Source organism: Octodon degus, unplaced genomic scaffold, assembly GCF_000260255.1.
Source record: "Octodon degus isolate 3935 unplaced genomic scaffold, OctDeg1.0 scaffold00214, whole genome shotgun sequence".
NCBI lineage: Eukaryota > Metazoa > Chordata > Mammalia > Rodentia > Octodontidae > Octodon > Octodon degus.
The window spans coordinates 481,902-496,228 of record NW_004524790.1 but is presented as its reverse complement, the minus strand read 5'-3'; the positions used below and the strand labels follow the sequence as shown (position 1 = coordinate 496,228).

Below are 14,327 nucleotides of genomic sequence, written 5' to 3'. Positions count from 1 at the left end.
CCACAACATGAAAAAACAAATGGCCAGAGTCTGTGGGACACCACCCCGTGTGCCAACCCGCACCACACAAACCAAAGCAACAGCGAGTAGTACTTCACAGCCAGCAGGACGCTTGTAAGCAGGACAGAGAGGCTGAGGAGGACACAGCCAGTACTGCACACTTGTGCTTTGGGATTATGTAAAATGCTGCCATTACTGTGCAAAATCTTCATTCCTCAACACTCAAGCACAAAATACCATAACCTATGGCAGGCGTGGTGGCGCATGGTTGTAATCCCAGCACTCAGGAGGCTGAGGAAGGAGGATCACTGTAAATTTACAGAATGCACTCAAGGCCAGCCGAAACTACATAGTGAGACTGTCTCGGTAAACAACAACAGAAGAAACACCATGATCTACTGGCATCCCAACCCAAGAGAACAAAATCAACTGCTTCCACTAAAATCTGTACAGAAATATCCATAGCAGCATTACTCATAATAGCCAAAGGGTAGAAGCAATCTAAATGCTTATTAAACTGTGAATGGACCAACAAAATTTGGTGTCTCCTACACAAGGAAATACTCTTCAGTCATTACAAGAAATGAAACACTGATATGTATTAAAACAGAGCTATATCTTGGAAAAACTATGCATGTGAAAAAAGTCAGACACAAATAGTCAGGCTTCCTACGATTCCATTCCTAGGAAATGTCCTGAACAGGCACAGGCACAGTCAGAGACAGGAAGCAGATTAGTGGCTTCAAGCGGCCATGAGCAGGGAAGGTAATAGGTGCTGAATGCTTAACAGGAACGGAGCATTTTAGTTTGTAGGGGTTGTCTCAGTCTGTTTTCTTCTGCTGCAACAAAATACCCAAGAATGGATATTTTATAAAGAAAAGAGGCTGCTTTTTGGCTCATGATTCTAGTGCCTGCAGCAGTGCTGCCACTTGGAGAAGACTCTGGCTCTACCACAGCATGGGACAGAAGATGAAAGGGAACCAGCTGCATGGAGAGGATCCCACCACGAGGCATCACCTCCCTTTTTCACCACCTACTCTCCAGAGGACTAGCCTGGTCCCGTGAGCCCTCACCCACTGTGAGGGTGACGTCCCCAGGTCCAGTCATCTACAAGGCCTGACCCGCTAAAGACGCCGTGACCTCAATCCTTTTCACAGGAGATCAAACTTCCAGTACATCAACTGGGCCCAAATCACAGTAGAGGTGGTGAAAAGTTTCTGAAATTACAGGGTAGCAATATGCAATGTATTAATTATTAAAACTCTCATACTAACCTGTTTTGAAACTGTCTCATTGCTGTTTCTCAATAAAATGAAAAATTACAGGGTAACGCCACCCTGTGAATATACTAAAAGTCACTCAAGTCTACATTTTTAAATGATGTAAAGATGTTGAATTTTATGTTCTATGAATCACTAAAATAATCAGACTAGAAGGCAACTGCTGCCACCTGAGCCATACAGTACAGGCAGGATGGTGCCAAGCTTACCAAGTGAGGCCAGGTTCCTGCAGTTCTCCAGCATCACCTCCCTGTACAGCGATCGCTGTGACACATCCAGCAATGCCCACTCCTCCCGGGTGAAGTCCACAGTCACATCCTCAAAGGTCACCGCATCCTAAACCATTGCAAACATCGTGACTATGCCAAGGATCCCCCAGCACGAAAAGGAAGGGGGCTGGGTGCAAGGCACACTGGGAGGGCTCTGCACTACTCTCCTGGGCTTCTGGGCTCGGCCTCAGGGCTCTGTCCACTTGGCCCGTTCCCAAGGTCTGGTGCCCCTCCTGTGCTCAGATTGACCACCTGAAATCTTACTTTCCTCAGTATTGAGGGTCTGGCACCAGCCTGGGACAATGCAGAAGTAGGAAAAATATTTGGCAAGTGAAAACTGATTTTTCCAAAGCCACCATGAGTTGCTTGAGCTAAGGGCAGAGTAACGTCTTTATCTGGCTTTTTCCTTAAATTCTCATAGAATAGGGTCCTTAGGGAAACTGCAGAATTCTGAAAATGTAGTGAGTGTTGCAATACACGGACATTTTCTGGGCAGCCCGGAGCCCCATCAGAAGCCTGGGACTGTGCAGTATCCAAGGGCCAGGAGGCTCCAGGCCACTGACGGTAACAAGTCCCACCTCCACCAAGGGCATGCTGATTTGGACAAAGGGAGCTGAGACTCACCTGCAACCTGAGAGTCAGGAACTCCCTGCTGAGCCTTTCTTTCCCGGTGCGCACGCTCTGAGCAGAGGCCAGATACAGGGAGGTCTGAGCTGGGGAAGAAGAAATGAGTCCAGAACCCAGGCTGCCCCGAGTCCCGCAGCCTGAGGGCCTCTCCACCTGCCTGACTACAGAGCCGAGGAGTGCACGCGCAGCACCCGCACACACCGAGCACTGTCACAGCGCTCACGCCTAGCACCTGCACACAATGAGCACTCACAGTGCGCACTGTCATAGCGCGCACGCGCAGCACCTGCACCTACACCTGCTCAAAGCACGCGCTGTCGCATACACTGAGCACTCTCACAGCGCGCAAGCGCGGCACCTGCACATACCGCGCACTCACAATGCACACGCGCAGCACCTGCCCACACCGAACTCGCAGCGCGCGCACTCACAGCGCGCGTGCACAGCACTTGCACACACCTAGCACTCACAGAGCGCACACGCAGCACCTGCACACACCGAGCACTCACAGCGTGCACTCTCACAGCGTGCACTTTCACAGCGCGCACGCGCAGCTCCTGCACACACTGCGCACTCTCACAGCGTGCAGTCCATCCACACTCAGACGCCACAGCTTCCATGAGAAACAAGGGCCCGTCTCACCCTATGCAGAGAACAGGGCTCCAGGGTCTGGGTGATTATTCCCGTGTCACAAGAGGAAAGTGACATTCACAGGGCGTTGCTCTTTTTATCAGGTTTACAGAAAAAATAAGCGTAATTTTCTTGCGCAGGTGACTCACACCAACCCCCAAGCCCCAGCCCAAGAGCCGCCCATCAGACCCAGCATCTTGGGTTCCCGAAATCCAATCGCACTGTACCTGCGTGGCCCCCTCCTGTGCCTCTCTGGGGCTGGGTCCTTTAAGCCCAACTCCTAGGGCTGGCAGAACTCAGACTCACCACAAGGGGCGGACAGGACAGCGGCTGTCATCCTGCCACTCAGACAGCAAAGCTCCGGACACCAGGGCAGTGGGGGCAGAGGGGCGCTCCACTTTGGAGTCCCTTGCAACAGGAGCCGGCAACAATCTGGAATAAAGGGAGACATGGAGTCTGCACGGCGCCGTCCCTCTCAGGCTGCTGAGGATGCGTCTCCCTCAGCAGCCAACGTGCCTCCTTCCCAGTGCCACTGCTATCTTCCCCCTGGGTCTATACTCTGCCTAGCACGTTGAGCCTCACTGAAGAAGAGAAGCCCCTGTTTCTCCTCCATCCTCACAGCACCAGCAACACAGACACGGCACCACATGTGTGTGGCTTCTGCTTGCCAGCAGGTAAGGAGCCAGTTCTGCAGCGGACAACAGCTGGGGGTCCTCTGACTGAATTTAGTTCTGACCTCTGTGAACAGCTTCAGAAATGACAGGTGGGGGCTCAGTCCCCACCCTGCATGGGTCTACGTGGGCTTCTAACCAATGGCTGTAAATCAGGGTTCCTTCAACCTGTGCCTGAGGTTTGATTAAATTCCTTGAGCAGCTCATATCATTCAAGGAAACACACTTACAGTTCTATTGTAAAGAATATGACAAAGGAGGCAGCTGAGGAGGTGCTCAGGGCAAGGTATGGGGGAAGGAACATGGGGGTTCCACATCTTTCCTGGGTGCCCCGCCAGGCCCCTACCTGTGCAGCTGTGTGGAAGCTCTACCTCTACATGCGCCCTGCGGTGTTCTCTGGTGGACAAGGTGCTGCCTCCCACCCACAGCAGCCTGGCCTTTGGGCTTTTATGGAGACTGCTCTGCACAGGAAGGACCACAGACAGACTGCAGAGGGAGACCCAGCAAGGCTTGTTGTCCACTGAGATTCCTCCTGGACTCTCTGCGCAGCACCCCTTCCTTTAGGGTGGAGTGGGACCTTCTGCAATGAGGAGAGTTGTACTCACAACTAAAGACAAGGTAGACCAGAGAACTGCTTATGGCTAGGTGAAGGTGAGAAAGACTGGAGTCCTCATGACCCACCTTGGGGAAGAAACATTGAGTTTCCATCCTCTGCCTTGGGGAGGGAGTTCTGAGCTATGAACCATGGATACAAAACCAAACATACGTGGCACGTCAGGAGAAGCCTGGTAGAGGCAAGGCAGACCTCCTAGTATCTCCAACATTAAGACCCATACACACTGCTCCACCCACTTTCAAAACCTTGGCTTCCCTGAGTCTCATGGAACATTCTTCCCATGTAAGCTATTGTTGCAGTCTTGTCAACAACTTGTCATTCTTTGGAGACTCTGGCTCCCGGCTCTCATTATTTCTTCAGCCTGTGGGCCCATCTCAGAGGACGGAGACAGCCTCAGGGTGTGTGGCAGCCGGCAATGCCCCGACTTGCCTCCCTCCCATTGATCTGGGTCTCACTCACTCTGCCCACATCCTCACTGGTGCTGTCCCACTGCTGGGAACAAACATGCAGAAAATTCTCCTCCCTCTTGCTCTTCCTGTCCTCTTCTGTATTCATTCCTTTTCTCCGACTGCACCAAGGCCACTCTGTCCTCTCTACTTCCTTGTCATCTGCCACCTGCTGTCCTCATTTCATACTTAGCAGGCTGAGATTTCCATATCTCTAATGTGAACACACATTCTGTACCCAACACAGACCCTCCCACGGGGCCAGCATCACCGCAGGTTCTAATCATCCCCTGCGCCTGGCCACATCCACAGACCGAAAGACATGGTCACCTCTGGGCAAGCAAAGGCATCAACATGCAAAGCACCCTTGGCTTTGGAAGTAGGCCCCGCAGGCCCACAGGGCTTCCCCAGCCTCAAGCCTCTGATCTCCATAGGCCTTACACATTCTGGTCTGCCAACAGCAACCAGCTTCCTAAATAGATCTCAGCCCCTGTGGGCACAGCCTGCACAGCCCCCAGCACACTCTGAATGAGGGCAGACTGCAGAGCCGCCAGGGAGGACTTCAGAGGCCAGGTCTCCGAAGGAAGCAGCTTCTGTGTCGCTTCCTGGCTGCCTGGTCCACGGGAAGCCATCCAAGGGCCTCCACCAAGTGAGGCCTCAGAAGCACAGCCTGGAGCACCTTACGTCTGCACATGGCCCAATCTCCTGCTGTCCCCAAGAGTCCTGAGCATAATCTTCTGACTGTGTCACTCCTGAACCACACAAACCATGAGATGACAGAAGGATCACTGGCCTCTTCCACAACTAGGTTTGGGAGCCAGCTGTTAGGTGACAACAGATCATGAACAACCCACTCTCAAGGACGGCCCCACATCCGACTTCTCAGGAAGGAGCCCACCTCCACTCTCACCATGAGAATTCCACTGGGCCTGCTGCCCTCTGGTGAACAAGGCCTTGCTGCCCTCTGCGGCAGCTCTGGCCTGGGGCCCAGCTCCTGCTTCCTAGGAGCCACCATTCTCCCACCTTCCCATCCAAGTGTATCCTCCTGGCGCTCAAGGCAGGTCCAGAATCCTCAGTAGTGACAGAAACCGGTCCTCTGAGCACAGCTCTTCCTGTAGTTATGCCCGCCTTGATCCCGCGTCCCAGCCACAGTTCTCACCCTGCTGCCGCCTTTCCTCAGGTCCGCTCACTCCTGCCTAGCACTGCCTGGTGCCTGTCACCACATCTCCAGGACATCCTGACAGAGTCACAGGCTCACCAACAGCGACAGAGATGCAGGCTGCAGTGACACTGGCACTGTCCCCTTTCTGTCTGACTGGAAAAGACACAGCACCACAGCCTTTGCTGGTAACACTGAAGGCAGAGGTTGCTGCGTGGCTCCAACTCCAGGAACTCGTCAACATTTGGCAAAGGTGCAAGCACACGCACCCTTTCCCTGTTGGACCCACTTCCACGGATTAGCACAAAGATGCACTAAACTGAAAAGTTATGGGCAAAATTATTCACCATTGGCATGGTTTATAAATTGTTGAAAATAACACAAATGACCACCAAAAGGAAATGAGCTGAATAAACTATGGGTTACCTACACGATGAAGGAACACGCAGCCAGAAACAAAACAAAAACAAGTATGAAAAGATTCTTAGGTGTCAGCAGCAATTACTATGTCCAATAAATTTAAGTGAAAAAAAAAACCAAAAAAATTCCTCAGGGTACCAAGTGGTGTATACAGAACGTTCCTTTTTATGGGAAGGGAAGGCCTCCTTTCCCTGCAGACACAGAATAAAATACAACGCCATAAAAACGGCTTCTTGAGATTTCTATGTGTGACCTTCTTGTACTCAAAAGAAAGCAATGAAGGGCGTCTGTGGGCAGAGATGGGGACACAGACACTGAATTTGTGCCCTGTGACAAACCTAATTAGAGTCTTGGACTTTGGGGCCTGGTGGGAAACAGATTATAACGTCTAGCTGCTGAAAGAAAAAAGGGTTGTCTACATTGTAATCCTTAGAGGTTGTGTGTATACTCTCTGCTGTTGCAAAAGGAATTTTGGAGATGCATTTAAGGTATGGATTTTGGGATGGGGAGACTGGTGGATTATATGGGCTGGATTACACAGTACTTTAAAAAATGAGGCAGGAAAGTCAGAGTCAGAGAAGAAAATGTGATGGAAGCAGAGAAGTAAGAATGAAGGTGGTGGGAAAGGAGAGAAAGAAAGAGGGAGGGAGAGATGGAGAGGAGATGGGGGAGAGGAGGGAGGGAGGGAGGGAGGGGGAGAGAGAGAGAGCAGAAGAAGATCAGACAATAGACTATTACCTTGTTGGTTTTAAATATGGAGGAAGACATGCAAGCCAATAAATGCAGATAATCTGTACAGGATGGAAAAGGCAGAGATGGATTTTCCCTAGAGCTAGTAACACTATGACTGGTAGAAATTCAGGCCTGTAACTCATCTGGGATTTCTGACCTCCAGAACCCTCAGAGACTCAGTCTGTTTTGTTTGAAGCCCCTGTGTGAGTCTGTTACCACAGCCACAAGAAAAGGACACAGCCTCTCCCATCAAACAGGGAACCAGGACTGGGAGGAGGTGGGCGGCCTGCTGACCCAGGCTGCTGTGGCAGAGCTTTCCTGCCCTCTCAGGGTATGTAAAGCCCCCTTTGTCCTCTCAAGGACTGATTTGCAGTCAGGTAGTTTTAGTCACTGGCTGAGGAGGGGCAGGCGGAGGCTTGGAGTACAGGCAGTTCACTGCCCCGCAAAAGAGAGGCAGGCAGAGAAGGAGGGGCTGCGACACTTGAGTCCTCTTCCAGGTTGTCTGGGAGCTGAAATTCCTCTGAAGGCAGGGGAGATTTCGAGTCAGTTTACTCATTTCCTGACACCTACTCCGCCCTGGATATGTTGATGCTGGAAGAGAGGTTCAGCAGTCAGGCCACTCTTTTCCAGGGTTGCCTGTCAGAAATTTCAATGATGACAGAAATGTAGCACTAGGCACTCTCATGCCTGACCTCCTTTGGGATACAGCAAAAGACCTGGGAGAGGCCATGGAGGGTCAGCACAGGCTTTGGGTGAGGGGCAGTCCGCGGTTTGCACAGAGGGAGCCAAGTGCAGAGGGGCACTGCCTGCCAAGTGCACAAGGGAAGGAAAGTGCCGCCGACTCTCAGGTGGAAGCTCCAGTTCTAGGCTTCCGACCCCTTTCCTACTCCAGTCATCACTCCAGCTCCGGAACCGTCACCTCCTCCTTAAATCTCTTTTCTACACCTCCTACCTTGCCTCTTGGAAACTCTTCCTTAGGGATCCTAAAGCTCATTTTACCCAGGAGCTTAGACCAAAGGGGCACTGCATCATGGCCCTGCTCCCAAATCTTCCGTGTTTTCCATTGGCTTGAGAACAGAGTGTCAAGTCAGTCCAGGCCTCTGCTTCCCACGAAGATCTACAGCATGCTTGTCTCCACTCATCACCTTGGCCTCAGCCATCTCTGTCTTTCTGGGCTCTCTCCTGCTCAGGGGCTTTCCTTCTTCAGTTCCCTCAGACCTCAGTCTAACCATACAATATAATCTTACTTTTTCCTCTCAAGCTAAGTATCAGTTATTCCCATGAGACTTCTCTGTTCTCCGTCCCTCCCCACCAGCCCGAGTCCCACAACACTCTTGTCGATACGGATCCTCTGTTAGAACACACACGTCACAGAGGAGTGACAGGGACTGTTTTGGTTTTCCAGGGCATTCTTGCGTCTGGCTCAAGGCCTGGCCAGAGGTGAACAATCACCCTGGTTTGAACACTGAATGTGCTATGCCCGGGAAAACCCCTCAGTCCTAATAAATAGGCACAGATGGTCACCCTAAGTGGTGCACTCAGAAGGTCTATTGCAGAATAAGCAAACATGCCTTTGGTAGTGTTACAGGATTTTTTGTGATTCTCTGCATGTGAACAACTGCACTGCTATTTCGCTATTTCAGAAAAGTCACAAAAAAAGAGTTGATTGTTCTTTTTTTACACACACAACCACACACACCTTAGTAGTTTTCTCTTGAACATAAGCCATCAAGCAGAAGTAATCTTTCTTACCTTCCCACTAAGGTTCCTGGTGGTTGGTTACAACGTGAGCTGCCTGTGGGGACCCTGGTGTTGCCAAGTTCCTCAAGGTTCACTCACCTGGTCACACAGAAATCCACGAATCAGTGAGAAGCGGTGGGTGGACTTCGATGTTTCCACCTGTCTAAGCTTCAACGATGCTTTTGCTGTCTGAAAAAGGGGAGGTCACAAAGATCGTTTCTGATGCCTTACATAGCTGGCAATAGGGTGCTTATTCAATACAGAAAAATCTTTCTTTTTGGGTTTGTATTTATTGATTCAATGTAATAAAGACAGCTCAGCCTATCCGCCTGGACTGATTCCTAGGCAGGAGTGTTTTCAAGACGGGAGAAAGGCTGGCGCTGGATATATCTGACTTGCTCAATTGACTGTAGGTATTTCTCATGACTAGACACTCCTAACAGGATTCGTCAGTCAGAGGTCCTATAAGTGACTAAGCTTATATAGTTCATTCGGAGTTTCAGAGATTTTAATGCCCCAGAGCTGGGCTTCCTCGTGGCGGGACTACAGCTAATCCTTCTGCTGTGGGTCGGTGCACTGTGCATTGTACTAGGTAGAGCAGCGTCTCTGGCCTTCACCCGCTAGGTGACAGTCGCATCGGCCCCGCCCCCAATCTGTGACAAAACCGTGTCTAGACTCAGCCAAGTCCCCTGAGGTAAAGGCTGGTCCCCGTGGGGGCGACAAGGGGTCCCTGCAGAGGTGACGCCAGCGCGGGTCCCGACCCAGGGGTGAGGGCAGTGTGGCGCTCATCTGAGTTTGAACAGCCCGAGGCCTCGGGGGAGGGACAGGACAGGGGGACGCCGAGCCCGCTGCCTGGGATGCCCGAGGCTCCTCTCCAGAGTCCTACCCGAGCCCCTTTCCGCCGCTCACCGCGTCCGGCCGCTAGCCGGGGGCCACGGACTCCGGCTCCCAGGGACAGTCACACTCGCGGGACTCAGCGCGACCCGCGGGTCCGCCCATTGTACGGCTCCGCGCTTCCGCTTCCGGTGGTGGGCGGGCACCCCGCAGCTTGCTTCCGGTTTCGGGCTCTCGGCGGCGGCGGCGGCGTATGGGATTCCAACGGGGCTGAGCGGGACAAGGGGGGGAGCTGTTCTAGAGCATTTAGGGTGCGCGAGGTTGGGCTCTGGGCTGGGTCGGCCGCTCGGAGCGGGAACCGTGCGGAGAGCAGAGACCAGGCCCAGGAAGCAGGCCGTGGGCGGGGACAAGGATGTGGGCGGAACTAGTCCTAACGTGATTGACAGAGGGCGGAGATCAGCTGCTGGGGCGGTGCTGTGGGCGTGGCCAGTCGTGGACAGGGCTAACTATAGGCGGAGACCAGCCCAGGGGGCGGGACTATAGGTGGGGCTGGATATGGGCTGAAACAAGAGCTGAGGGCGGGGCAGGAGAGAGAGACCCCAACTAGGAGTGAAGACGGGGCGGCAAATAAAACTGGTGTGGGTTGGGGGATGTGGTTGGCGTAGTTCCAGGGGCCTGGGAATATTAGAGATCAGCTACAGGGGAGGTGTTGGAGAGGAGATTTTCCTTAATCCCTAGCTGCACGCTGAAAGCAAACAACTTTGGGCCGGGGAGATGGCTCAGTAGAATAAGCGCTTGCCTGGCAAACGCCAAGCGTCTGAGTTCAATCCCCGGTTCCGCAAAAAAAAAAAAAAAAAAAAAGCAAACAACTTTTCTTCAGTCTGTTCTGATCATACACAGCCCAAGAAAATCAGATTATTTGTGCGGATTTCCACAACTTGGCAATCCCATGGCAGAAAGTATCTTAGCGAAAACTTCAGCCAGTGGTACAAAGTCAGTAAAATGTTCTCCTTCCATTCAGTGTCTCCCAGTCCTTTCGCCCAGGGATAATCATCGTTTTCTCTCCATCCTTCCACATATACTGGGTACATGTATGTGTCTGTACGTGTGTGTGCATGTACATGTATGCTGTAGTCGTTCATGGAATAAATGCTTACTGTGTCTATCAAATCACTATTTTAGTCTCTGTGAGTATAGGCTGAACAAATCAGACTACAAATTATCTGTGCTCAGAGAATGTGGATTTTAATTGTAGGGTGAACAGGGGGAGTGAAGAATTTGATCAGTGAAAAACATGGTGTTTATATCTTGGCAAGGGCAAAGGGGAGGAGGAGGAGGAGAAGGGAGCAGTCTTGAGTGATCCTCCTGCTGGCTGAACCCTCCCAATTGTAGTTTTCTGGGCACTGAGGCCTCTTCCTAGCCCTAGTGTGAGCACCTGGACAGCATATCACCACAGCCGTTCCCCCATTGCATCCAGAGTGTCCAACCTAGTTATGGGGAGAAAGCATTCAGAATTATGGAGGTGGGGCTGTAACAGCCCTCAGGAGTCAGTGACAGCAGGTAGGAGGCTGTTCAGTTTCCCAGTGAAGAGCTCCTGGTTCTGAGTAAATAGAATAAACAAAGGACTCTGTAGCACAGTCTCATCTAACAAGAAGAGAAGTGGTCATGGCACGTTTTCTACTTAAATCAGGAAACTATTCCCAGGCACTGGCAGTTGGCACAAGGTGGGACATCTTCTGTCTCACCAGGTTTCTTACCAAAGGTTTTCTGTTCACCCTGCAACAAAGGTATATTGCAAGAAGCATGGGAGGTGGAAATTGGTTGATGGCCTTGGACCTCCTTTTTTCTGGGCTTTTTACTTTCTCTGGGCCACATCAGTGGCTCCTCTTTCTGGTGTTGTTAAATTCTTTACTGATTTTGTGGGCTGTGCCATCCTCACATTCTTCACAAGAAGGGACTCCCTGACTCCACGTACCTATATACTATTTTCTGCATAACCTTGACATTAGCTTCCCTCTGGTCACCATCACCAAAGTGGTATTGGATTTTCCCACAAGGAAAAGGTTCCCTGTGCTTTAGAGATTGTGCTGCTCAAATGTTCCTCCTGCGATCGATGGCTGAGTGCCCTGCCGACCCCTATGTAGTAGGATTACTGTACTGCCCTGTGCTGCTCCCTTGATGTGAGGTGCCAGGTGTGGCTGCTCACAGTGGGCCCCTCCAGGCTGGCAGGTGTGCGCGGTGCTTCCGTGCAGACTCCCATCAGCCTGCACTTGCCCCCCTGTGCCTCCTGCATCACAGACTGTTTCTTCTGCTAGGTGCCCTCCTCTGCCTGTGGGTTGGCGCTGTCCACTTTTGGGGGGTGCTGATTCCCTTGCTTCTGGTTTCCCTCTTCACACCCACCATGGCCGTGGATTGAGGTCTGTTCTATGCATGCATCAGAGGAGGCAGGAAATAAGGCCATCACCTGCTGCTTGCAGCCCAACAGGGTGGGACTCTTCTGGTGCAGTGATGCTCATGTACACTGTGTCTGGTGCTCACCGCACCGGGGCAACAACGTCTCCCTCTTGTACAACCTTGTCACTCTCGTGTTCACCTACAGCCTGAGGATCCAGAGGGAGCAAATGGCTTTGGCCAAAGAGCACAGAAAAGCTGAATTGAGAGAGAAGTGATGACTACACAGAGAGTTGCTTGTGAGAGCCCAGTAGTCCTTCAAACCCATCTCCTCAAAGCACTCATTTTTAGAGCAGCTGATATGAGGTTGTCTTGGTTACTTTTCTCTCATTGCTGGGATAAAATGCTCAACACTGAGAGTTAAGGAGGGAAAGGTTTAGTTAGCTCACAGTTTGTGGAGGTTTCAGTCCATAATCAGCTGACTCTTTTTTTTTTTTTCAGTACTGGGGATTGAACTCAGGACCTTGTACTTGCCAAGCAAGTGCTTATTCTACTGAGCTATCCCCTCAGCCCGTAATCAACTGGCTCTAAGGCAGAGTGGAACTTGGCAAAGAGCAGCAGTTCATGGTGGCAGAAAACAGCAAAACAGCAAGAGCCAAAAGGCAGTAGTGGCATCAGCAGTAGTGGGGGCAACAGCAGCAGAGAAGCAGCCTCTCCCTTCTTTATACTGCTTCTATGCTATCCGCCCCAGGCTAGATATAGCACTCACACCCATAATCCCAGCAGCACTCACGCCCATAATCCTAGCATTAGATCACGAATTAATCACAAATTCTAGAAGTCTGCCCCATGATGACATGAGGCTTTGGGGATACGGCTAGACTCAATCCATAATAGAGGTTAAATGTTTGTTCAGCTTTCCACGCCAGAGGACTGGCTTGGTTCACATTTCCATCCCATTTATAAAAGTCCCACTTTCATGATCTAACGACATCACCTCCTAAAGCACCCACTGCTTGATAACAAACCTTGAGTCTGGTGGCATTTCAACATATGAATGTTACAGGGCACAAACTAAATCCATAATTTTTGCTATATAATTTGAAGTATTGTAATTCAGAATTTTCCACAACTGTATACATTTTTAATTTTGTAGTCTTGTATTACTTCTATTCAATACATATACAGTGTTTAAATTAATATGACTAGGGAAACTGAAGTTTCATTATCACAGACTACTCCACGTACCTTTTCTGACCCTTTAACATGAAGGAGTGCTGCCCTCCAATCCACTGGTCCCACTTACTTTGTTTTTCCATCTTATTTTCTTGACAGACTACTCACATATAAACTCATAGACTTTCTGTCTATCACTTAATGCTTCCCACATGGAAACTTAATTGTGTTTGTCAGAGTGTCACAAAATTTGCCTTAGCAAAGCGTCAAGCATGCAAAAAGTTCATGTGAATCTGAACAAATGAAGCAATGAAATCAAATGAGAGGAAGATTAGATGAAAAGGTAAAGTCAGAGTATCCAAAGGAGGACAGTGTCTCAATTTTGAGCTCCTGAGGAGACCAAGCAGATACCACCTGCGATTCAAAGACATTGGTATAGTGAGGACCAGGCACTGGGGTGTGAGCAAGAAAATAACATAGTTTGGAGAAAATGTCAGGAAGTTCCTAAGTAAGAATCCAGCACCAACTTGGCAAATATTACTGAAGTTAAGGCAAATACATATTCAGAAATTGGGAGTGGAGAGAGAATCTCAGAGGGAGGGAGGTGGATATTTTCAGATACCCAGTGTTGGGTGCAGAACTCTTTTGTGGATACACCCTCGGAGTTTGCCAGTATGGTCAGGTGCAGGTGGGGAAAGCCAAGCAGATCAAGAGGGAAGTGTCAGCCGTGCAGTCATAAGAGCATTCTTTCCAGATTCCAGGAAGCTCTTTCCTTTCTTGGAGTATTTGTGCCATCATAGATTCCCAAAGGGATGAATGATTATGGGACATCCCCAAGAAGGACAAGGTGTCTGTGTGTGCCTTGTGACTCTGTCCATCAGAGGCCATTGTTAGGTATACCTTCCTGACCACTGGAACCTGAAAAACTATATCCAAAATACACCTCTTTAAAATTGTGCTACTTTTAGTGAGATTTTTAAAAGATTCCCACCTGTAAAGTAACACTCACATATTATATAATGGCCAGGATTGGATATATTGCACACAGGAGACCAAATTAAAAGGAATTATAGAACTTTTACTAAATGACCGGCAACCTATGTGCTCCCCTCCCTACTTGGAAAGACAGAAAGGCACAGTTATTTGTTTGTTTTTTTTTTTGCTTGATGAATAAGTTTATTGGTCTTTATCTGAAAAATCTTCATAGAAATTTGGTTTAACTCTCAGCAGCACGCTCCTGAGCTCTGAGGAAGCTTGCCTTCTTTTGAGCTACCCGATCTTTCTTCTGGGCAAGAGACATTTTGGGACGGTTCCACCTCTTCTTTTTAACTTCTCT

General features: G+C 50.2%; 1 protein-coding gene across 3 annotated transcripts in view; it reads right to left on the bottom strand.

Annotated features, from left to right (window-relative positions):
- The window catches only part of Znf558 (zinc finger protein 558), a 29,250-nt gene extending 19,674 nt beyond the window's left edge, over positions 1-9,576 (bottom strand). For 2 of the 3 annotated variants that reach the window (XM_023705090.1, XM_023705092.1), the window contains exons 1-5: positions 9,500-9,576; positions 8,690-8,779; positions 3,113-3,238; positions 2,174-2,262; positions 1,490-1,616 (exon numbers count right to left, since the gene is read on the bottom strand). In XM_023705090.1, the coding sequence (XP_023560858.1) occupies positions 1,490-1,616; positions 2,174-2,262; positions 3,113-3,143 (247 nt within the window). In that variant the 5' untranslated portion in view covers positions 3,144-3,238; positions 8,690-8,779; positions 9,500-9,576. Of the gene's footprint in view, positions 1-1,489; positions 1,617-2,173; positions 2,263-3,112; positions 3,239-8,689; positions 8,780-9,476 lie in introns of all 3 variants that reach the window. The other variant, XM_023705091.1, reaches the window with a different exon arrangement.
- Between the last annotated feature and the right edge of the window lie 4,751 nt (positions 9,577-14,327).